This window comes from Vipera ursinii, assembly GCF_947247035.1.
Source record: "Vipera ursinii genome assembly, chromosome: 1".
Lineage (NCBI taxonomy): Eukaryota > Metazoa > Chordata > Lepidosauria > Squamata > Viperidae > Vipera > Vipera ursinii.
The window spans coordinates 311,374,843-311,398,517 of NC_139512.1; the positions used below are offsets into that span (position 1 = coordinate 311,374,843).

Consider the following 23,675-nt stretch of genomic DNA (forward strand, 5'->3'; position numbering starts at 1 on the left):
ATTCTGGGGCTCTCTGTGTGATACTAAGCCCTCTGTAACTAAGAAAGCATTTTTCCCCCTCTCCAGCTGAAGACTGTGCTGATTATTTTTCCCCTCTATATCACTTTGGAGCTGAAGATGGGAGTTGTCTCTTACCATAAATGAATGACCATAGATTTTAGGCTGGGTAAGACTAGGTCCCAACATTCAAACCCCCCTGGTTCATTATACTGATGTTTTAAAATGCTTCAATAAAAGAACTGCTTAAATGTATTCAGTGAATAAAAATAATTCAGACACAAATTGGATGCTTTTATAATTCAAACATATTGGTGTATTACTCGATGCATTCTATAGGAGTGTAATTTAAAGTAACAGATCATATGCCCCACATGCTATTTGCGCTATAAAAGTTAAAGAAGTCTGAAAAATGTAGATTTAAATTTAGTTTTGCCATAGATGTATGCTGCTGTTTCTGCCATTGAACTCACATGTTAACCTTTGGAGTAGCTGATAGAGAATACAATTGAGTCAAAAATTCACAGGTAGGTGCAAATCCCTGTTAGGTCAGAATATTGCATTTATGTGGCTGTAGTGATATTCCATTGCCTCCTTTTTATTATCAAATGAAGAGACAAGCTGCACTGATTCTTTCAGAAAAAGCTGTTTTATGTACAATCTTCCACAGCTTACCTCTTTTTTTGCCAACATGGAAGCAAGTTATAAGTATTTTGCATGCAGAATCACTGTCTGCTCTTTGTAGAAACCTTTCTAGATCCTACTATAACTGAGTGGTTCTGTGCCCAGACTGCTGATCACTGGAATTACAATACTAATGGGACTGAGGTTGTGATTCTTTTCTCTTTGTTCCTGGTTATTCCTTTTGTGGCTTTAATTCATGTCATTTTGGATTCATTCTGCCTAAGCTTGTGAATTGAGAGTGGATTGTATTATAGCATAAACTATGTTATGAGATGTATTTTGGGCACTTAATGGAAATATGATACTATCATTTTGTGTGGGAGAACATATAGGCTGTCTTCCCTGTTATCATCTTGGCATTCTGTTTTTGGCATATGTTAACTGATGTTTCCTGCTTTGGCAAAATGTGGGTGTTATTTAGTGAGCAATTTATGAATAACAACAGATTTTTTTGGGATGTTGAAACATTGCCTCCCCTTCCCCATGATGCTTCAGCTATGCTTTTCATGCTGCTACTAGAAAAAAAAACCTCAGACAAAACAGTAACCTACTTGGCTGGAGAAAAATGGTTGCAGCATAGCTTACATTAAACATCCCTTACATGCAAATTTGGACGCATGTATCGGTTTTTGAACTGGGCATCTTTGCTCAGTTCAATCTGAATGCAGTAAGTCTTAAGATCTGTGGTAAATTATTTTCATATGTGACACCTCACTTGAAGGGGCCTTTTGCTTTTTGTTTGACAACTATGTACTAACTGATGGTGCATCTGACAAGACTTCATATGAATTTAAATCAGGACAGCTGGTGAGTTAATTATAAACAATAAAGGTCAAGATTATGTTTCTGCACATATTAATTGCCAGTTAAATATTGCACTCATTATTTCAACATCACTGAGCCAAATTCTAATATGGTTCATCAGGAATCAACAGATGTTGCAAAGAAAACCCAATGGAGAAGAGGACATCAAAAGAAATATTTATTAATAATAGCAACAGCAGTAATAATAATACATACTCATCTTGCAAATCCCTTGGAGGAAAAAAAGTATACAAAATACTGAAATGAAATAAGATATAGTAAGCAAAAGAAATTAAAGGCATAAATTAAGGGAAATGAACATATAAATAAATTTATTTTATGATTACTATAATATAATCTAGTTTATATCATTCAGTATGTTTCTCCAAACTTTTCTATCTTTCAAATCCTCTTTGATTTTACCATATCCATATACTGGGAAATGGCAATGTTATCAAGACTGTCCCAAATCTTATGCCTCAAATCTTATGTTGCATATCAGTATGCAATTTCCACACAAACCCCAGCCCCATGACCTATTGCCACTATCAGACAGTTACTATCCTTCATTCCTTCCTTCCTTCCTTCCTCAATTTATAAAATGTATTGATAAGTTAGCCACCTTTAGTATGGACTTTACTTGAAAAGTATTTGCTTTTAACTTGTGCTTTCCCTTAATAACTGGAGAGACTGACTTACAAATTAGAAACCAATATCTGGGAATTATAAGAATAAATTAAACTTCAGCATGTTTTAATTTTTTAATTTTTTTCCTTCCTTCTCACATGAAAGTGACTCTGGGAAGTGTACAGCACTTAATTAAAAAACATAAATACACAAAAACAGTCACAATTAAAGAATAACTATAAAACACACAAAACAGGAGAGAATAATACTAACTACAGTAAGAGAACCATTGCATACTTTTCTCAGTCTCCTGGGACTTGCAGTCTTGATAACACAGCCAGGTCTTGAGGGACTTGTGAGATGTTGAGAGTGATGGTGCTAATCTCACTTCCAGGGAGAGAAGGTACCACAAGGTAGGCACTGAGACAGAGAAGGCCCACCTCCTGGGACCTGCCAAATTTAATTCTCTGCCTGACCACAGTATGCTGTCTCTGTCAAACCTAATGGGGTAGGCAGATGAAATTGGGGAGAAGCGGTCCCTCAGATAAGCCAGCCCCATGCCATGAAAGGCCTTATCTGGTCATCTCAAAGGACTGACAGATCTTCTTTCCTCTTCGTACTGTTTTCTTTCCTCTTCGTACTGTTTTTTCATCAAAATGTATCTTTTTTTCTCACTGTGGCATTTAGGTTTGCCTGTATTGTGATCTAGATGCATTACCCAAGAGTGATTGAGGAGTTTTATGAGAGGATACAGATTTTAATGTATGTATTTATTTACACACAGATAAAATCAAGGTTAGATATCAGTTTTGACATAAGTTCCTGCATTCTTATTTTGTTTTCTCCCTCCTGTAAACTGCCTAGAGTTGCTCGACTAAATGACATAGATATGTTGGAGGTAAGTAGGTAAGTAAATAATATATAAATAGTTTCCCATAAGTTCTCATCCTCTAAAGATATTTAAAAAGTACATTTCCCTGGCTTAAAAATAGCAGTGCTGATGATTTATCAAGCAAACACTACAGGGAAAGTAACTTTTTAGGAAAGATGGTCCATGTAAATTAACAATATGGGAATATGAAAATGTTTTGGTGTTTAGGTTTCCTTTAGAAAATGATTTTCCTCTTCATTCATTCATCTCTCCCCCCCCCCCATTTCTACAGGTTTTGCAGTTGGGCTCTGAAATCCTCCCACAATACAAGCAAGAAGCACCAAAGACCCCACCACATATCATTTTACATTATTGTGTTTTCAAGACTACTTGGGATTGGGTGATTCTGATTTTAACTTTCTACACTGCAATTTTAGTCCCTTACAACGTCTCATTTAAAACCAAACAGAACAATGTGGCCTGGCTGGTAGTGGACAGTATCGTAGATGTCATTTTTTTGGTTGACATTGTGCTTAATTTTCACACCACATTTGTTGGGCCTGCTGGAGAGGTGATCTCTGATCCAAAGCTGATCCGAATGAATTACTTGAAGACCTGGTTTGTAATTGACCTTCTCTCCTGTTTGCCATATGATGTGATCAATGCATTTGAGAATGTTGATGAGGTGAGTCTATGAATTTTGTTTCCATATTATTTCAAACCATGAACTAAAACAGAATGAAAAGAGACCAGTTTTATGGATCTATACCAGCTGTACTCTGTTCACATATATGCTTACGTTAATAGTGTTTTGCCATCCTATGCTACAACCATCAATTTATAAGAACTTCAAATATAGTCTGTGTTTCACATGAAATTTACTTACTTTAGGCTCAATTGTCTCTTTAGGTATTTTGAAATAAAGTTGTAAGATGCATAGGCAACTTGAAACTCATACATAGGTGAAAGAATATGCGAATGCTCATGTTGCAAGAGGGCATCACCTATTTTGCTACAATGTGATAAGAAACATTGACAAAAGAAACCTTTGAATGTGTGTGTGTGTGTTTATTAAATCTTTAAGATAAAAACTACTACAAATAATACAGGGTAAGGAAGAAAAAATAAAAAATAAAGGGAAGGCTAAATGTGAAAGAAAGAAAAAGTAAAAGAAAAAAAAGAAAGAAAAAATTCTGATCTTCTTTACAGCAGTTAAAAGTACAATTATAAATTTACCTTTTTCCTTTAAGTTACATCATGTCTCTCTTCCTTCTATAATCTGTCCTATCCAATAATCAAAACCATAAATCATAAGTTCATTTTTTTTGTTTTATGCCAAAAGCCCATAAGAGGTTACTAGTCAGCAATAAATGCATGTATTACCTTTTCTCTAATCCAATAATTCAATTTGGCCATTTCAGCAAGTTTTATCATCTTCATTAGCCATTCCTTCATTGCAGATATTGCCAAATCTTTTCACTTTTGTGCATTCAATAATCTAGTTGTGGTTTTATCACACACAAGAACAAACTTCCGTGCCTTTTCCAGCTGCTTCAGTACCAAAAGGAAAACTTCTGGTCTCAATTGTATATTAATCTTTAAAATCCTCTGAATCAATGTATGTATTTGAATCCAACATTTTTAGTTTTTTACATGTTCAGCATGATAAAACATGATAAAATTCTTGTTTCAATTTCCTACATAAATTTGAAATGTTTTTATAGATACTAGACCCTTTCTCTGGTTTCATTTACAACAATACATTATTTTATATATGTTCTCTTTAAGATTAAAACATACTGTAGTGTTTCAGCCCCTTCAACCACATATTTACCCATTATCTGATCTCTTTATTATAATCAAAATTTTTAGCCTGCTTTATCATATATTCTTTCACTTGTTCTGTTTCAAATCTCAATAAAAGTTTATACTTTTTAGCAATTACATGTTCATCATTTGTGCACAATTTTATTTCAAAATCAGTCTTATAATGTTCAATATCATAGCCAAGACACTTTTGTGATGAAGATCTGTGATTAATTTTCCTTGAAAGGGCATTTTGTAAAATAATTTGTCACAACTATACAGGTAGTCTATGGAGATTCATCCAGGTCATAGTTGTCCCAAAGGTGCTTTTTCAAAAGGCAACTGGCTTTTGTTTTTCCTTGAAGATGTTCTGTTCCTCATCCAAGAAGCTTCTTCAGTTCAGTGAGAAGCGAAACATCTTCAAGGAAAAACAAAGTCCAGTTGCCTTTTGAAAAAATATGTTTGGGATATATACAAGTAGTCCTTGACTTATGACCACAGTTGGGATAGGACTCTCAGATGTTGGGTGAGGTAGTCATTAAGTGAAATGTTACATGACTGCTTCACTCACCAACCATAATCTTGGTACCCATGACTGCGGTTGTTAACATCTTGTGAGTCCCAGGTAAGGAGCGCAGAAGCATGGGTGGTGGTGGAGGAGGAGACCGTGGGAAGCCCAACACAGGCAACACATGAATATCTCTGTCCTAAGCTGCTGAGAATCCTCCCTGCAGAAATCCCAGCAAGATTCTCAGCCCCTGGCCAAAGAGACACTTGCATGTGACTTTCACTGACTCTCTACCCCCACCCTTCTGAGACATACCCACTCCTTACCTTAGTCCATTGCCTCTCTGCTCAGAAATTAAAAATCATCCCTGCCAAAATCCAAGCTGGACTTTCAGTCCTTGAGAAGGGAGACACGTGCAACCAGAGCCAGGCCTCCAAGGGTTTCTCTCTCTTCCCCGGAGTCACCCCATACTGTCTCTCGATTGATGGGATGAAAATCCTGCTTAGATTTGGGCTTCCTCTTATCTCTGGGAGGGCGGGGGGGTTGGCGGAAAGAGCTCCCTGCCAAAAGCTTTCAACTCCATGCAAGCAGGCACAAAGGATTTCAGCTTAAGTCATTTTTCCCTTCTTCCCTTTTAAAAAAGCCCTCTTTCCCCCAAAGCACCTTAATACCTGTTCTGATTTTTTTTAACCTGTTAATAAACATATACAACTGACATCCTGGCAATCATCTTTCAGTTGTTATTAATCTGTTCAATAGGAACCATGTATTTAATGAGTACCAGAATTCAAATTGTTTTATAACTTTTCTTTTCACTAAATGCATGGGCTTATTTGTATTTTTACTGCATATAATGAAAGGGGCCAGTTATATGCCTCTTTTTATTGAAAGAGTTTCAACTAACATAATAGGAAAGGAATCTTCCCCTCTTTTCCTGTAAAAATGTGTCCTGACTAATGCTTTTTATGTCAGAGATAATTAACAGCAAGAACAATGTAATTACATATGCAAATATGATTCACTCAGATTCCATGAATAAGCTAAAAACACAGCATTACTCAAATATACTATGTCTGATGCATTTACAAGCAGTCAGAAGCATGAAATCAGATCTTAAAAAGGAATGAGAAACAAAAAACAAAAAACAAAAAACACCACAACTTGAAATGCTAATACAAAACCTGGACTACCAATGGCATTTACTGATGTATGACATAGAGATAGAAGGAGCAAAACATGATCAAATGGATGCAAATCTTTAATACTTGCAATACAGCAATGGGAAGAATAATGGACTAAATCTGTCAGATTCGTGCCAAGTCATACCCAAATTGGTACAAAATGTTTTATAGATGATAGACAATTCCATCAATAGTATTTAAGATAGACAAATCATACCATAGTAAATGTTGACCATGTCATGAAACAGAAGGAATGTCTTATCACATGTGGTGGACAAATAAAAAATTACCTGCAAAAAGCCTAGAAAGACATATATAGTAAAATGCAGAAAAATTTGGAATTTATATTTGAGATGAAAAAATTTCCTATTAAGTATAATCTTAGAAAAAACCAACAGGAAACAATAATTTAATGAGAAATATACTTGCAGTAGTAAGAATAAATGTTGCTGAATATTGGAAAACACAATTCTGACAATAATGGATTGGGCACACATAACACACCATACAGTATGGTAGATACAGTATAATCACTTAAGAGTTATTAGGGGCTCCAACATCTACAAATATTGCAAATTAGCAGGTATACAAAGAGGAGAAACCTAATATTTCTTTTTCCTTTTTCTCTTTTTCTATTTTTTTGTACTTTAATTCTTGTTAAAAAAATTAAACATAAATAAATTCATCTTTTTTCCTTTCATTAATATGTAAATCAATTAACTATATGATAGATTTTAATGTTAAGTATAAACACCAAACTATTCTTATGTAAAAATGCTTTGATGTGAGCAGTTTCTTTCTGTTTTCCTTTCAATATTAAACCCAACTTTGAATTATTTTAGTGTTTGTAATATTCATAACCTAAATTGTAATTAATATTGATAGAATATTTTTCTATATTTTCAAAACTCTTAAGCTATCTGAATAAGAGACTATCAACTATCTTTAATTATATTGTATGAATGTCACTATATTGATATAATACAATGTATCAGAATTTATAATAATATAGTAAAAAGGATATATAAAAAGAATATAAAAAACTATCCTGGGAACTCTCCAGAGATTGTTCAAGGTGTAGGAGGTCTGGAATGAGTGAAAGTCAGTAGAATATTCCCAATTTCACTCATTATGTCTAAAATATTTTTTATTAGATATCCAATATGTGACAAGCAATTTAACCTTTTTTGCAATTGGTGTAATGATATATAGTATAATTACAAAAGTTTATATACAACTCTGAAATATTAACTTTCTGTGCAAATCCTCCCACCTCATCTGATAAAGTAATAATAGTTTTTTCTATTACCCTGTAATATTTATTCTTCTTAAAATTCTAACAATATAAACCAGGGATAGGCAACCTTGGCTCTTTTATGACTCGTGGACTTCAACTCCCAGAATTCCTGAGCCAGTCATGTTGGCTCAGGAATTCTGGGAGCTGAAGTCCACGACTCATAAAAGAGCCAAGGTTGCCTACCCCTGCTATAAACCATATAATCATATGAACCTTCCAAACATAGTTTGAATAATTTATCAATATGTTTAAAGGTATTTATGTTTTGGTTCTAAGAATCTTGTTTAAATAGGGTAATGATAATGGTCTCCTGCTTGATCAGGGGGCTTGGATAGAAGACCTCCAGGGTCCCTTCCAGCTCTATTCTGAAAAATATTATTTAAGCTAAAATTTAAGTACTTCAGCATACGGCTGTGTTAGATTAATAAATTCTGTACTTTTGTTGCCTTTCAATATTCTTTCCATTTCATTATTCTGCTTGTAAAATTTTGTGTTCCTAAGGATAAAGTGAGTTGCTATTAAATAGTAACTACAAAAATTACAAAAAATGGCATATTAAATATTTGAGATGTATAAAAAACAATAAAATAAAAACTTGGTTTGCTATCAAATCACTAGCTTTTGAAAGCCTGCTAGGAAATTAGGAAATATTGAAATATGCTCTGGAAACATCACCAATTCAGCTTTGGTGGCTTCATGGAGCACAAAGACTATATGGGTGCTGCCTTCCTTTATATTTTAGAAGTTCTGTACATGAAAGGAAAAAATCCAGGAGAGTCTTTGTTGATCTCAATGAAGACAACTACAGGAGAAGTTATTTTTTAAAATGTATCATCTCTTGTAATCTACATGTATACTACTCAAGTAGTTCCCAAGACTGTACAGTGAGGATATTTAAATCATTCCATCAAACTTATAGTGCTAGAAAGATACTGTATGTCCTAAGATGATGATGATGACGCAGATCCTAAAACTAGATGCAGCAGAGAGCTAACAAAGACCCTGATAATTACCTGGAAAACATTAAACCTTTATGAACAGAGTTCATTGCACATCTCCCACTGATAACAGAAGTTTTAGAACAAGCTGAATGAAAATGTAAAATGGCTAGATCAATGCTAGATATCCTCAGGCCAAGTCTACTAGAGGGGAAAATTAAATGTCTAACTCTTCCCATAGGATGCCTCCTTATGGAAGTTTCAACAAAAAGTTTAACCCTGGGAAAACAAAAAACAATTGCTGTAGCCACATAAAGTGTATCTGAAGAAGAGCCGTGGTTATTCAGGAGTGTGTTTGGGGCTGTGGAAGTTCAGTGTTTCTTGCTGATGCAATTATGTTCATGTATTTTTATAGGGCTTACTTTTTTGGCTTATCATGCCTTGCATTCAATGCTAACTGCGGATGTATTTGCTTAGAGACCTTGGGAATTGACTGACATAGAAGCTGCAGTAAATGAATAAATGTGTTGAAACAAATCATTATATGGCATATTGGAATAGTCTAGTACATAGGACATACTAAACTATGGTTATATTTCCCATGACATGCTAAATCACAGATTAGGCTAACTTGTTTGAATTCAAGCTGTATATGACTATTGTGGACTATAAAAATGACTCCAATTGCCATAATCCACTCCAATACTTTAACAAAAATATCACTCTGAAAGATGTACAAAATTGCAGATTGAAGAAAACACAGATTTCAGTCTTTTAAGGGGTATGACAGAAGTCCAGAGGAGAGTTTCCTATGGAAAAGAATTGGAATAGCAGCTGTTCAAATCCTGCATTCATGTTTGTGCATTCACATGGGATGAAAACAGTGAATTTATTATTTTGAATTTTTGAACAGATTCTGCTACCCCCAGTTCCTTCTTCCTAGAAGCTTCCCGTTCCAGGTTCTGTACAATTGCTAGAACCAATGCCGATAAGCATTGGGACAAAATAATCAGATAATTGAATTTAAAAAATGGTTTATTGGCAAGTAAGTGGGGATAGGAGAAAAATTTCTTTTAAAAATAAATCTGGAGGCTGCTTCTCTTAGCCATATTGTGTAATACTTTTATTTTACAAAAAAGATGATAGAATATAATATGACTAGAGGGAGAACTGAAATGGTTTTAATCATACTAATCAAATGAACTAAGGACTTTAAAATCACACTCTGTTCCTTTTGGCTTCCCCCCCACACTTGCACTGTAAGGTAACAGCAGGTGTAAGCTGAGTAATTTAGTTTGGATATAATCATTCCCTACTTAGAATGGATATTAGCACAATCTTTGCCAGTTGCCTTGTTTTTAGAAATGCTTCACCATTTATAATGTCTGCAAGAATCCTGGAATATAAAGCATATGGGATGTGCATATGTGGAGACTTTATGGGTTATGTAATTTGCAAACTTGGCCTCAGTATCCAGCACAATGAGTCCAGTACTAGGTAAGGTTGATGCCCAGTGAGGATGATCCCTGTTGAGGGGATCTCTTTTTTCCTACTTTTTCTTGGTAGCATACAGCTCAGTCAGAAAAACGAGCACTAGATCTGACTACAGTGATTCATCACTTCTGAGACATGTTTGGGTCCTGCTGAGTACTGCAAAAAGCTATGCTAATACAAGGGATGGTTCTTTCAAATTCTTGTCTGGAATGTTATGGGGTCTCCTGCTTGTCCTGGGGGTTGGACTAGAAGACCTCCAAGGTCCCTTCCAACTCTGATATTCTGTTAAATGTGCCCCTGTAACCTGAGAAAAGTTTTCAGCTTACTTCTGTCAGGATCTTTGGGTCTCTGACCTGAAAAGTAAAAATTCTTTGTGTAGGCATTCAACAGGCAGCCATGGCATCTGACCTTGCTGATTCACACATTGGCCATTCCTGCCAGATGAAGGCTGCAGAACACGCAGCCTTCTTTTATGTAGCTCATCTTTTTTCTAACCTTGCACTAATCACTCATTAATTCACTTTGCTGTCTTCCCATCCCCTTCTCTATTCAGTGCAGTGCTTGCCTCCTGGTTATTGAATTTCTTGGTTATGTCCTGTGGGATGCATCCTAAATATAACTACATCTGGATCAAGCCAAGATGTAATTTTAAAACTGTAGTTTTACTTTACTTGTCCTGGCACTATTTGATGGCTTGCTGAGGTTGCTAAATTGAGCATCATCTTTCATTCTTATTAGGCTTAGTGGCATATAACATTTTCTTGCCCAGACAAATCAGAGAAATAATTAATAATGGGCTAAGAAGGATTATTAATTCATTTAGAAGCTACCTCAAATATGGAAGCAACTCTGGATGAAATACCACGCTGTTCCCATTACAGCAGAAGGAAACAATGGATATGATTCTATGCTTACTTAAACAAACAATTTAGAACATTAATGCCTTATAAATTAGGGCCGGTTTTTGTGTGGCTGGTGTTAGCATCTGGTGTGAACTGAGAAAATTGGTTAAATCCAATAGTTTAAACTAAGTATGTTAAGTAAATACTACTGGCAGTTGCATTTACTATTTCTTCATCAACTGACGTGGTTCCTTTGCTTTGAAAAAATATGCATGCCATGACTAACCTCATGGTAGATAAGGTAAAGATAAGCAGCCTACATAACTTTTACAGACTGTTTAAAGATGAATAAATTAAGGATTAAAATTATATCCTGGAGATAATACTGTATAAGGGCAATTGATCTTGTTAAGTTGTGCATTACTGTACTTGGAAAACTCACTGTCAAAGCAGCACTTTACACAACTAAGGGACAGATCTATGCCTTCATAATTTGGCCTTCTGGTTGTGACATTGAATCGATCAGCAACTGAGAAGCTACTATGTAGTGCACATAAGCTACTGGGCTTATAGACTGACGCACAATGGAATAGTATTTGCCTCTGGATCAAGGGAAATATAAAATATTTGAGAACTGGGAGGGACAGTATATAGTTCTAGTATCTGGATAGTGAATCTTATAGTTCAGGACAGAGAAAACAAATCCTCAGAAAAATAACATAATTAAAAAGTTTAAAACATGATGGGAATATGATGGGAATCTAGCAACTGACCAGCACGGTATCAATAAGCAAGCAGGTTATTGGCCTCCAAGATTTGCAGAAAATCATCACATAATTATCTTTGAAAAGATAATGGATCCTTATATTATCCTTGTAAGCTGCCCGGAGTCACTGAGGGTGAGTTAGGCGGCTGTATAAATTTTCTTAAATAAAAAATATATTTAAAATAATATGAATAGTCAAGGAAGGGATGGTATGAAGCCAACTGGCAATCAACTGGGCTGCCAAATGACCAAGAGAAGTTCAATATGAAGATTCAGGTTCAGCACATGCTTAGTTTAAGTTTATTAAAAGTTTAAGTTTTATTAAATTTTTATACCGCCCTTCTCCCGAAGGACTCAGGGCGGTGAACAGGGCATATAATAAAAATACAAAAATACAAAAGTTAAAACAGAATTAAATTAATGCCCAAAATAAAACAATAAAATATACAAATATTTAAAACCCTAAATTAACTCCCCATCAGGCCAGGCCAGCTTGTTCGAATAAGTGGGTCTTTAACCCGCGCCGGAAGGAGCGGAGATCCGGTGCCATCCGGAGCTCAACCGGCAGTTGATTCCACAGAGCCGGGGCGCCCACAGAGAAGGCCCTCCCCCTGGGGGCCACCAGCTGGCATTCTCTGAGGCACCCTGAGGAGGCCCTCTCTGTGGGAACGCACAGGGCGGAGGGGGGTTGACGCCGGCAGCAGGTGGTCCCCGAGGTATTCCGGACCCATGCCATGTAAGGACTTAAAAACCATCACTAAGACCTTGAACCTCACCCGGAAGACAACTGGTAACCAATGCAGCTCGCGGAGCAAAGGTGTAACATGGGAGTACCGGGAAACTCCCAAGACAACTCTCGCGGCCGCATTCTGTACCAGTTGGAGCCTCCGAGTGGTCTTCAAGGGAAGCCCCATGTAGAGAGCATTGCAATAGTCAAGACGAGAGGTCACGAGCGCATGAGTGACCGTACACAAGGCATCCCGGTCTAGATAGGGCCGCAACTGACGCACCAGGCGAACCTGAGCGAAAGCCTGTACTGATGCTATTGGGGAATTCCTCAAGGGTTTTGCTGGCAGAGTAAATGTAAGAGATGAGTGAGAATTAGGAAAGAAAAAGGATGAAACAGCTTCTATTAAGTGTTGGTGATAGCCAATGGAGAACAACAAAGTCCAAGCACAGAACCCAGTGGAGAGCATTAGCATGAGAAACACGTGTTTCTGTATTCGGTTTCTACAAAAAGTGGTTTGAGAATGTGAACACTGAAATGCATTATGGGCTTGACACTTTTAACTTGATTCCAGTAATATATAGTCCCTGCTTTGTATGCTGTCTTAAAATTGCTCACATCCTGTTAAGTGCAGAACATATTGGATGAGGCTCTTTGTTCTGCATTTTATACATAAAAATTTATGCTTTTTTAAAAAGGCTACCTTATACATTGATTGATTGATTTTGGAGTGATTTATTTATTTCATTGTATTTTTATGTTCACCCATCTTGTCAGAGTGACTCTGGGTTTGAGAGTTTAAAGTGTCACTATAACAATAAAAATAGAGATATAGACAGAAGCAAAACTGTGGCAACGGAAGATAACTTATAAAAAAAATGTGTCTACCAGTGGACACTGCCTGACAATAGGAGATTAACTGGCATCTCTTTGGTGGGTGGGTGTGTATATGATGCAAACAAATGAAAATCTAACTGCACATAAGCATAGATTTCTGCAGCAAGCCCTGCATTTTATATTGCTATAGTTGGCACTAGAGTAGAACACAAACACCTCAGGCAAGTTAATAAAAGTTAGGCAGCATAAAGAATCAATCAGCTGAGTGGATTCTGGGCGTGACAGCAGAGTCACGTCCGAATAAGAAGCAGCAGTAACACCACTAGAATCCACTGTGCTGTCAGAATGAAGTCACATGGATCATGACTTCACAGTGCAAACAATGCAGTTATATAATTTGCATTAGCTGTATCATGACATCCTTGTGCAATTTACACAATCACATTTGAGGTATCATTTCCCCCTTTCATCCACCTGCAGATGTCCATGGCCGGAAAGTGTATAATCTCTCTTCTAAATATGGACAAAGCTATTCTCAGTTCATTCCTGTCATTTCCAGCTCTGTTTATGATTTCTTAAAAAATGCACATAATTCATTTATGTTATTTTGTTCATGTTTGAACGAATGGAGGCAGTTTGGCACATGTTTTTGCTTAATTTCTACCTGCTTACAATCAGTTTTTTTAAAAGGATGTTATAAATGCTCTTTCTGCTTGTTTATGTATTTTTTCCTCTTTAAAATTACCTTGTAACAATCTGAGGACTACAAATATTGTAAGATAAGTGCAGGTGAATAAATGCAGCTGTCAGGCAAGGCAAGGCAAATGATTCCCAGCAATCGGTAAAGCAATTAGCTTCTATATTTGAAGGAAAAGACCCTTTGAGGCTTGCACACACAATCTCTCAGCAGATGAGGGCTGCCAGCAGGGAGAGCAAGTCTAGTGGTTAAGGTATAAGGCTAGAAACTGGGAGACTGTGAATTCTAGGGCCAAAAGGCACCTTGGGCCAGTTACTTTCCCTTAAACTGCAGAAGGAGGCAATAGCAGAATCTAGCCCAAGTAGTCATCACGGGTCAACACTGACTTGAACACACACACGCACGCACCGCACGCACACACACACACCACCAGAGTAAGTACACCTTGAAGCTATCTACCACATTCACCCACAACTCATTTTCACATGCTGATCTGCTCCTACCCTTCATGGTGACTTAGATAAATGACTAGGTGGATGCATGACAGAAGACCATGTTTAGACTGGATTGGCTTAATAATTGAAAGCCACACTGGGGTTCTTGGGGCCTCAGCCCCCAGCTTGGCCACCATACTTGATTACACCACTAGATAACTATAATGCATTAAAGGAGAAGTTAAATTTGCAAGGTTTCATAATGGTAAAAAATAGTGAGGTAAAAAGTGTCTATATGTTCAGAAGCAAGAAGCTACCTCAAAAGATTTAAAGCTCTTTTATAGTTTTATTCTCTGAATAGATAAAGCATTTATACTTCATCAAATACAGAATTTATAAAATTGCCTGTAGATTCAGATTCACTCAGGGCTTCAAAATATATGACACAGCCAGAATCAGTGGGAAGGGAGTAATAGGAAAAAAATCAAATTATGATACTGAGCAAGATATAGTAAGTCTGAGTCCTAGTTAATTCTTAGATGCTCCCATTTTTGAACTTGTGTGTGTGTAAATGATTTCCCACCAATCCAGGTTTGGATTATTTACAGCATTTGCTTGAAAAATGCCCATCTAATCCACATCGATGGAAGAAGATGAACATGGTTTTAAAATTGGAGTTAGAAACATCAATAAACTGCATTATACTGATGAAACTACTCTGCTGAATGAAAATGCAAATGAATTGCAAGCTGTAGTAATGAAAGTCAAGGAAGACAGTGAATAAATGGGACTAAAATTAAATATGAAAAAGACCAAAATAATGACAGCAGTCCCAGATTGTCAGTGAAGATACCAAAGTGGTAGATAGTTTTTTTCCCTATCAACCATCCATAGTAAAGGAAATAGCTATCAAGAAATATTCCATAAACTAGCACTTGGTAGAGCGCAATGAAAGCCTTGAAGAAAATATTCAGATTTGTCGAATACCTACCAAGATAAGAATTGTGCAGCCAATCATTTTCCAGGTAACATTCTGTAGAAGAAAAACAAAGCAGGATAGAAATAATATTGATGCTCTTGAACTCTGATAATGGAAAAGATTCCAAAAAATGCCACGGATTGTAGAGAAAACAAATGGACTGTAGAACAAATCACTCCAGAACTTTTGATCAAAACACAAATGATGAAGCTCAAATTATCCTGCTTTGAATAATTATGTAAACAACCTGGTTTTTTTTAGAAGTCCTTCACAGTGGGAAAGGTGGAAGGAAAATAAGAAGAGGAGAATCAGTGCCAAGGTGGATGGACTCAATTACAATAGGTGTTATATTGGAAGTTCCAAAGGACTAGAATGGGAGTCATCAACCTGGAGAAAGGCTATTTTAGTGGCTGCTAAGTGTTGAAAGTAACTTGACAACATATAATCAATCAGTCAACCCACATCATATCGTAGTTGATTCAGAAAAAAGGAAGTTCAATAGGCAAATTTTACCAAAAATCTTCTGAAACAAGGTTCTTCTGTGTACCTGTTTTTCTTTCTGCAGGCTGATTGGATTCTGCTGTCTCCCACTTACCTGGCTCCCACATCTGAAGATTTGGCTGAGGAGACAGAGAGTTAAGGAAGGGGTGTCAAACTGCTGGCCTGTGCACTGGATGCATCATAACAAAACCGCACCCACCCCATTGCCGGCAATGGCAAAAAAGTCGTGATACGTCGCGACACGTCACGTGTCGTTGCGAGTTTGACACCCCTGAGTTAAGGCAAAAGTTAATTTTAATTGTCCAGAACAGGCTTGCTGCTTTCCAGGAGTGGATTGTCCATTTGACAGCCACTCCACCTCCTGGTTAGAAGTCCAAGTATAAATCTTGCCCAGGAGTAATCTATGGGAAATTTCCCCTGTCCCACAGAGATACATTATTCTCATTGTGTGATGAAAAACTTCATTCTCCCTGGAGTTACATTAAATTTATCTGGCAAGGAATCCAGGGATTGATGCAACACAGAGCCACTTACATTGACTTGCCACATCAGGTCTAGCAGAAGGGGCATAGTCCACGTTCCATCAGCCAAAGAGCTTCATTTGGGGGGATCCTGAAAGACAGCCTTCTCTGCTGTTGTACCTGCCCTCCAGAATTTCATTTCTTCTAAGGTGAGATTGATTCCAGCCCTTCTGGCCTTCCAGAAGGCCCTTAAAACTTGGCCCAACATGTCATTGGGCTGAGAGATCCCAAGGCAATATGCAGTGCATTAAATGGTTATATTGTTAACATTTACTCTTCGGTTTTCTTATTATTGTATTTTAAATGTAATTTTTAAAAAATTTTAAATTGTTTTTAATGGTAGAAGATTATGATTTTATTTTAATTGTATGCCATCCAGAATCACATGCAAGTGAGATGAGCACCCATTTAAAATAAGTAAATTTTTGTAGTAAGCTTTGTGGCAAATGGCAATTGCTAGATCTCTCCTGACTTTGGGGCCATTTGGTCCACAGAATGAACAGTCAGCTGTTCATTCAGGGCAATTACCTCCTTCTGATGTTGGGTTGTGTATGTCTGCTGCTGAAGTGACCTGTTCAGTGATCATTGGGTCATTAGAAGTGTTTGTGGCCATGGTTTAATTACAAAAAACGTAGTAAGAAAATCATCAGAATTAATTCAGTCTTTTTTGGCTGACATGGCAAATATTGCAAGAAATGATTTCCAGGACATGAAGGCTCTGATAAACAGATTAACTGTTGCAAAACCGTGAAACAATTATAAAAGAATTCCAGTGGCCACCATGGATCAAATACAAGCCCTAGTCTTGCTATGATCAGGGTTTTTTTTTGCACCTCATGCTTAATTTTCTGTACTTTATTTTCCTCTCATTTCTGGTAATAGGCCTGAGCCAAGCAAATACAATGCTTGGCTGTTTTTATCAGCGAGGAAAAAACTTAGCTAACAATGTAATTCACATTAGATTACTAGGCTTTTCTTATTTTTTTCCAGTGGCTTGCTTTTCCTGCTGCATTTAAGGTGCTTAATGCTTGTAAACGGTTAAAAGAGCCTTGGTGGAGCAGTTAAGTAACACCAGCTGCCTGCAATTAGTGCAGGTTCACATCCCACCAGGCTCAAGGTCGACTCAGCCTTCCATCCATCCGAGGTAGGTAAAATGAGGACCCAGATTGTTGGGGGCAATTAAGCTGACTTTGTAATAATGCCGCTTGGGGGTTTGTGTGAAAGCCCTAATAAGCAGGCATATACATAGAATGAAGGCTACTGCTAAGCTTGTAAGCTGCCCTGAGTCTTCGGAGAAGGGCGGGATATAAATGTAATAAAAATAAATAAAATAAAATAAATAAAATAGGTATTAATGCAATAATGTAGATAAATAGTTTGCTTTCCTTGTGCTGTTTGTGTTGACTGAGCATTCATTTCCTTAACTGAAGGCTGGCTCTCTGCTCAGGACCTTGGGGAAGGACAGCATTCGGACTCATTTCGACTCTGTTCATTCCTATGAGTATTTTCATGGTTTCAAAATTGTTTTAAATTTTGGAATGTATGATTTCTCTGAAAAGTGATTGATAGAAATCAGCATGGGCTGCTACCTTTTTTTACTCTAACAAGGGAATAAGAGACATCTAACTCATACTGAGTTTGGATTGTTTCCAGTCTGGCCACTGCATTTCATTTTGACTTTTGTTTCTGATTAAATATTCAGATGTTGGGATGCAAGAATAAGGCTGGAATTTGTGACCTGTGTTTATTCTGTGTGTGTCCTTGTGAGTTCTCATGGCAAGGGGAGTCAATGAAACTAGCTGTGATCTAGGTTGTGTTTTAGTTATGGGCTGGGCTGTTTATCCGTTCCGGTGTTTCTACTTATGTGAAATTTGGAACTGAATAGAGCAGCTAAAGTCAACCTCTTTAGAAAGCAATTTTAATTCCTTTTTCTTCTTTCTTCGTCTCTGGGTCTCTGATTTTTTTGTAAAAAATAAAGATTAAAAATTCTTGGTGAACTAATACAACAGTCTCATTCTGGAAAAGAGATTTAGCCAATTAATACACACATTCCCACCAGGTCAGCCTGTGGAAGGAAGAGGTGATATCACTTAGCATTTCTCCAGTAAAATCAGAGGAAAAATAGATTTATCCAGAGTCAATGTGTGTGTGTGTGTGTGTGTGTGTGTGTATGTATATATGTATCACCAAAACCACACATACTTATAAATACCGAATGTTAGTGTCTAAAATAATTGCGATATGGATTTCCAGTACAAGTAGACTTATGACCACAACTGAGCCCAAAATTTATGTTGCTAAGTGAGACATTTGTTAAGAGCGTTTCCCCCCATTTTATGCCTTTTCTTCCCACAGTTGTTAAGTGAATCACTGCAGTTGTTAAGTTAGTAAGATGGTTGTTGTTAAGCAAATCTGGCTTCCCCATTGACTTTGCTTATCAGAAGTTTGCAAAAGGTGATCACACATGACTCTAGGGCACTGCCATGGTCATAAATACTGGTTGCCAAGCATCCAAAACACGGGGATGCTGCAATGGTTGTAATTGTGAAAAACAGTCATAAGCAGTGGTGGGATCCAGCCAGTTCGCACCACTTCGGCAGAACCGGTAGTTAATTTTTTTGTTGCCCAGGCCCAGACTGGACTTCTGGAACCGGCATCCATATGATGTTGTTCACATATTTGAATCCCACCACTGGTCATTAGTCACTTTTTTCAGTGCTGTTGTAACTTTGAATGGCCACTAAACAAACTGTTGTAAATTGAGGACTTTCTGTACTGACCAAAGATATTAAAAGTCTGTCATAAGATGGTATCTCCTCCTAGATAGGTTTTGATTGCACAAACACTTGTAGATTTCTTCAACACTGGCCCTGGAATTAGCTTTGTCTGAAGACCACAAGGTAGCTTAGGATGCACAAGGAACATTTGGTCTGTAACACTTGTTGCTATTCCTTACATAGGGCACCTGAGAAAATCAACCCACAATGCTTAATATACAGCCTGGTCCTGACCTATGGATTTTTAATGTCTTTTGAGATTCACTTAGAATTCAACCCATGCCTTCTCACATCACGACCTGATTCTTAATGACTTTATTTCTACTATCTCCACCTGCATATATCTCCATGACCATTTTCAATTTTTCCCCCTTTCCTAATTTACCAAGATATCACAGTCACTTCCCTCAGGCCTCAGCATTGTTATGTACAGAAATGTCCAGGTAATATCAGTTTAGTGAACTTCACAGCAAAAGAGAAGATAGATAGCTTTCCCTGAAGGTAATTCAGTTACATGTTTATAATTTTACTTTATTACATTTGAATTACAGCTTTCCTGAAAACAACTCATGACAGCATAGTTGATTCACAATGATGAGAAATAATGATAACCCCAAGCTACCCAGTAAGCTTTGTGGCTCGATGTAAATTGACTTCTCCAGGCTGACTATTTAGCAAGTAGCTTCAACTTGGAATGATTGAATAAGTCATATCAGTAGTAGTGAGAAATTAGAATTATCTGCATTAGGAAAGGCCATTTATCAGGAGAAACTGTTCCGGGATTTGATGCTTGCTTTTTCACTTTTGGATTCACCAGAATATTTTTTTGCTGGATTTTATTTCGTTTTTCTAGCATGTCAGCAGATTCAATTTCAGAATTTGAGAGCAGTTGAATTCAGGAATTTCCATCACACTCTATGACACGGTTCATCCCAAAGGTGGTTTTCCAAAAGGCAACTGGACTTTTGTGGATTTTTTTTTCCTTGACAGCATTTCTCTTCTCATCCAAGGACCACAGCTCTGATATGAACTGAAGAAGCTTCTTGAATAAGAAGCTAAATGTTTTTAAGGAAAAAAACCCCAAGAAAGTCCAGTTGCCTTTTGAAAAACCACCTTTAGGACAACCATGACCTGGATGATTGAGAATCACCATTAACATTCTGACAATGTTTAACTTAGACAGTGCAATAGGGGAAATGCTACTTAATATTTCTTGGCACACTGATACAAGATTGCTAGCCTAAAACGTTTCTCTTACCCTTTATACAAATAACAGATCTGGTATTTTGCTTTTGCTTTTCCAGAGCGTGATGCATGCCACTGAACAAGCATGTTCACAATTCATTACAACTTCATTGCAATAGGTATGGCTTCCTATAGCGGTGCAATCAGTTCTACCAGCACAGAGATGAGAAACATTTATGTGAATGGAAACTCCACTTATGAATTATTTTCTAGTGGCCAAGTATTGCAAGCCAGGTAATGACATCACCAGAAGTGTTGAGATTGGAATTCTAGGCTTATTTTTCCCAACATTTTACTGATGGATTGAAGAGTGTTTTACTCTTAAAGAGATCCATTACTGGAGGCTTAACACATCTTTTTCTTTTCGGGTCCTGCTGAAAATCTTGTAGTGGCAGCATGCAGCAATAGGTTGCTCAGCCTGTGCTAGTCAGCAGCTATTCAAACTTGCAAGCATTATGAGAACAAAGCCATCTCCTGTATTATTTCTACCACTGCCCACAAGTTTTAAATAGAAGTTTGGAACATGTTTGAATGGACTTAGTGTATTGCAGGCAATCCACTGTAGTCATGTGATTAGTTCCTATGCCTAAACTGTTTCTATGATTTGAATCTCCCTTGAAGGATTAATCTCAAGTGGGCACCTGAATCTCATTTGAAGCAGAAATATTAGCCACAGTCTTTGGGAATAAATAAAATTGTATATGTGCAAGATGTGCCAGAAAAATAGTTATCCTGGGTGATGCCAAGCAACATTTAGAATTGCAAATAAGCCAGCATCCCAGCATGTTCATGAACAAGAATTGCACCTGCTGGAAACCACTTTTTCCAGCTTGATTACTCCCTTTTAGCTTTCATGTCTTTGTCCTGTCTTAAAAAGACCTCTGCGTAACACCTACAACCTGCTGTGACAACTTTGCAAAACATTTTAATAATAAAAATAGTTTGCACATGTTCTGACTCATGCTGTAAACCTGAGCATAACCTGAAAGCAGGTTTGGACAGTGGAAATTGGGATAGCTAGCTGTCCAATATAATGGATAAGTTTCACCTTGACCTGTAGACATGGACAAGCTGCTTGGAAGAGCTTCTTGCTAAATTATGCTGAGGATTAATGCTTTCTTGGAGAAGACTGTCCTAACCCTTTAAAAGAGATTTGTGTGTATGTGTGTGTGTGTGTGTGTGAATGATCCTTGAAATACATCACTATTCTAAGATTTTATATTTTTATTCAGGGCTGTCAGGCAAATGGCAATCACACAACTATAAGTTTTGGAGGAAGCTGATCATTTGGCTCTTTTGCAAACCAGTTTATTTTGGGGCAGGGGACAATTGGACGGGTTTGGTGAGAAAAGGATTTTTGATTTTTCATTGATTGATATATTATGTCCTATCAAGTCAAGTACTTTTAGCAACCTGTATTGGGCAGAACGAAGATAGTGATTAGATAAAAGAGGATTGAGTCCAGGGCAAGAATATAAGCTGAGTAAATGTCTCAGACAGAACTCCCTAGTTCTCTTGAAGATAAAGTGGGCGGTGGGGGGGGAATGCATTCAGACCGCAAGATTCTGTTACTATAACTTTACAATTTAATAAATATTTCCAAAGAACTAGGTCTTTACATAATGTATCTGAAATATGAGGTGATCCTGGTCATCTGTGCCTTAAGTGAGAACTCTGGATTGATTTGTTCATTGAACCATTTGTTTGTTTTCTTGGTTGTCCATGTGATTCTCAGGAGACTTCTCCAATACCAAAGTTCAAAGCATCAACATTCTTTCTATCTTGCTTTTTCAAAGTCCAACTTTTGCTTCCTTTGATGTCTCCGGGATAACCATTTCCTGAACAATTCTGATCTTTGTAGGTATAGACACATCATGGCGTCTGGATATCTTTTCCATCTCCTTCATGGCTACTTTACTAAGTGCTAGTCTGCAGTGCATTTTTGACTGCTGGTTCTACTATTGATAGATTATCTTAAAGGGCAGAAGCTATCCATCATTTCAATATCTTCATTGTCTATTCTGGGACTGGCTGCTGTGTCTGTTGTGATAATTTTGATCTTTACATGTAATCCTTGTCCCATTTTCCACTGCGCCCCTTGACTTTCATTACTAGAGCTTGCAGATTATTTGCATTTTTAGCTATTAATGTCATCATTATAGTGCACATTATTGATGTTTCTTCTTCCAATTTTCTTCTTCCAATTTTAAACCCACCCTCATTTTCTTCCTATCCAGCTTCCCTCAATATATATTCTGCAAGTAGGCTAAATAAATAAGGGGACGGTATACAGCCTTGTCTTACTCCTTTGGCAACCTGGAGACTGGATTAGGCTTTCTGCTTTATAGATGCTTCCTATCTGGCTTCTCAGCTGGCAAGGCAAAATACTGCAAGAGTTTCTCAGGACATGAGGACTGAGATAAGCAGATTTATTGTAGCAGAACCATGAAACTATTATGAAAGAATTCCAGTTCTATTTATACTGCAATGAAAATCCAATTTATTTTCCCTCTTTGTCCTGCCTCCTCTATGTAAATGGCCAGACGCAATTATATTTTCTGTGAGAATGTACTTTCTGTCCATTCTGTTTTTAATAGTGCCCTGATCCAGGATTGGGTTGTTTACTTTACCAATTAGCCTAACATTGATACCTGGGAAGATACTGGAAAAAATAATCAAAAACAGATCTGTGAACATCTAGAAACAAATAAAGCCAAAACTAGTAGCCAGCACAGGTTTGATAAAAACAAATCATGCCAAACCAATCTTATTTCATTCTTTGACAAAGTGACCAAATTAGTAGACCAGCAAAATGCTGTGGACATAGTATACTTAGATTTCAGCAAGGCATTTGACAAAGTAGACCATGACCTACTTTGTGGTAAGCTAGAAAAATGTGGGATAGACAGCATCATCACCAGATGGATTTGTAACTGGCTGACAAACTTTACCTGAGAAAATATACCCAGTCCTTAATGGTACTACATCTACCTGGAGGGAAGTGAGCAGTTCTGTCTGAGGCCCAGTACTCTTCAATAACTTCATAAATGACTTAGATGAAGGAATAGAAGGGGAACTCATCAAATTTGCAGATGACACTGAACCCAACACCCAGAAGACAAGCTCAGAATCCAAAAAGATC

The 23,675-nt window shown here is 37.1% G+C and overlaps 1 protein-coding gene across 1 annotated transcript in view; it reads left to right on the top strand.

Annotated features, from left to right (window-relative positions):
• Window positions 1–23,675, top strand: part of KCNH1 (potassium voltage-gated channel subfamily H member 1) — a gene marked incomplete at both ends in the record, with an annotated part of 204,962 nt that overhangs the window by 41,704 nt on the left and 139,583 nt on the right. The window contains one exon of the mRNA XM_083379517.1: window positions 3,276–3,668. Within this exon, the coding sequence (XP_083235643.1) occupies window positions 3,276–3,668 (393 nt within the window). The remainder of the gene's footprint in view (window positions 1–3,275; window positions 3,669–23,675) is intronic.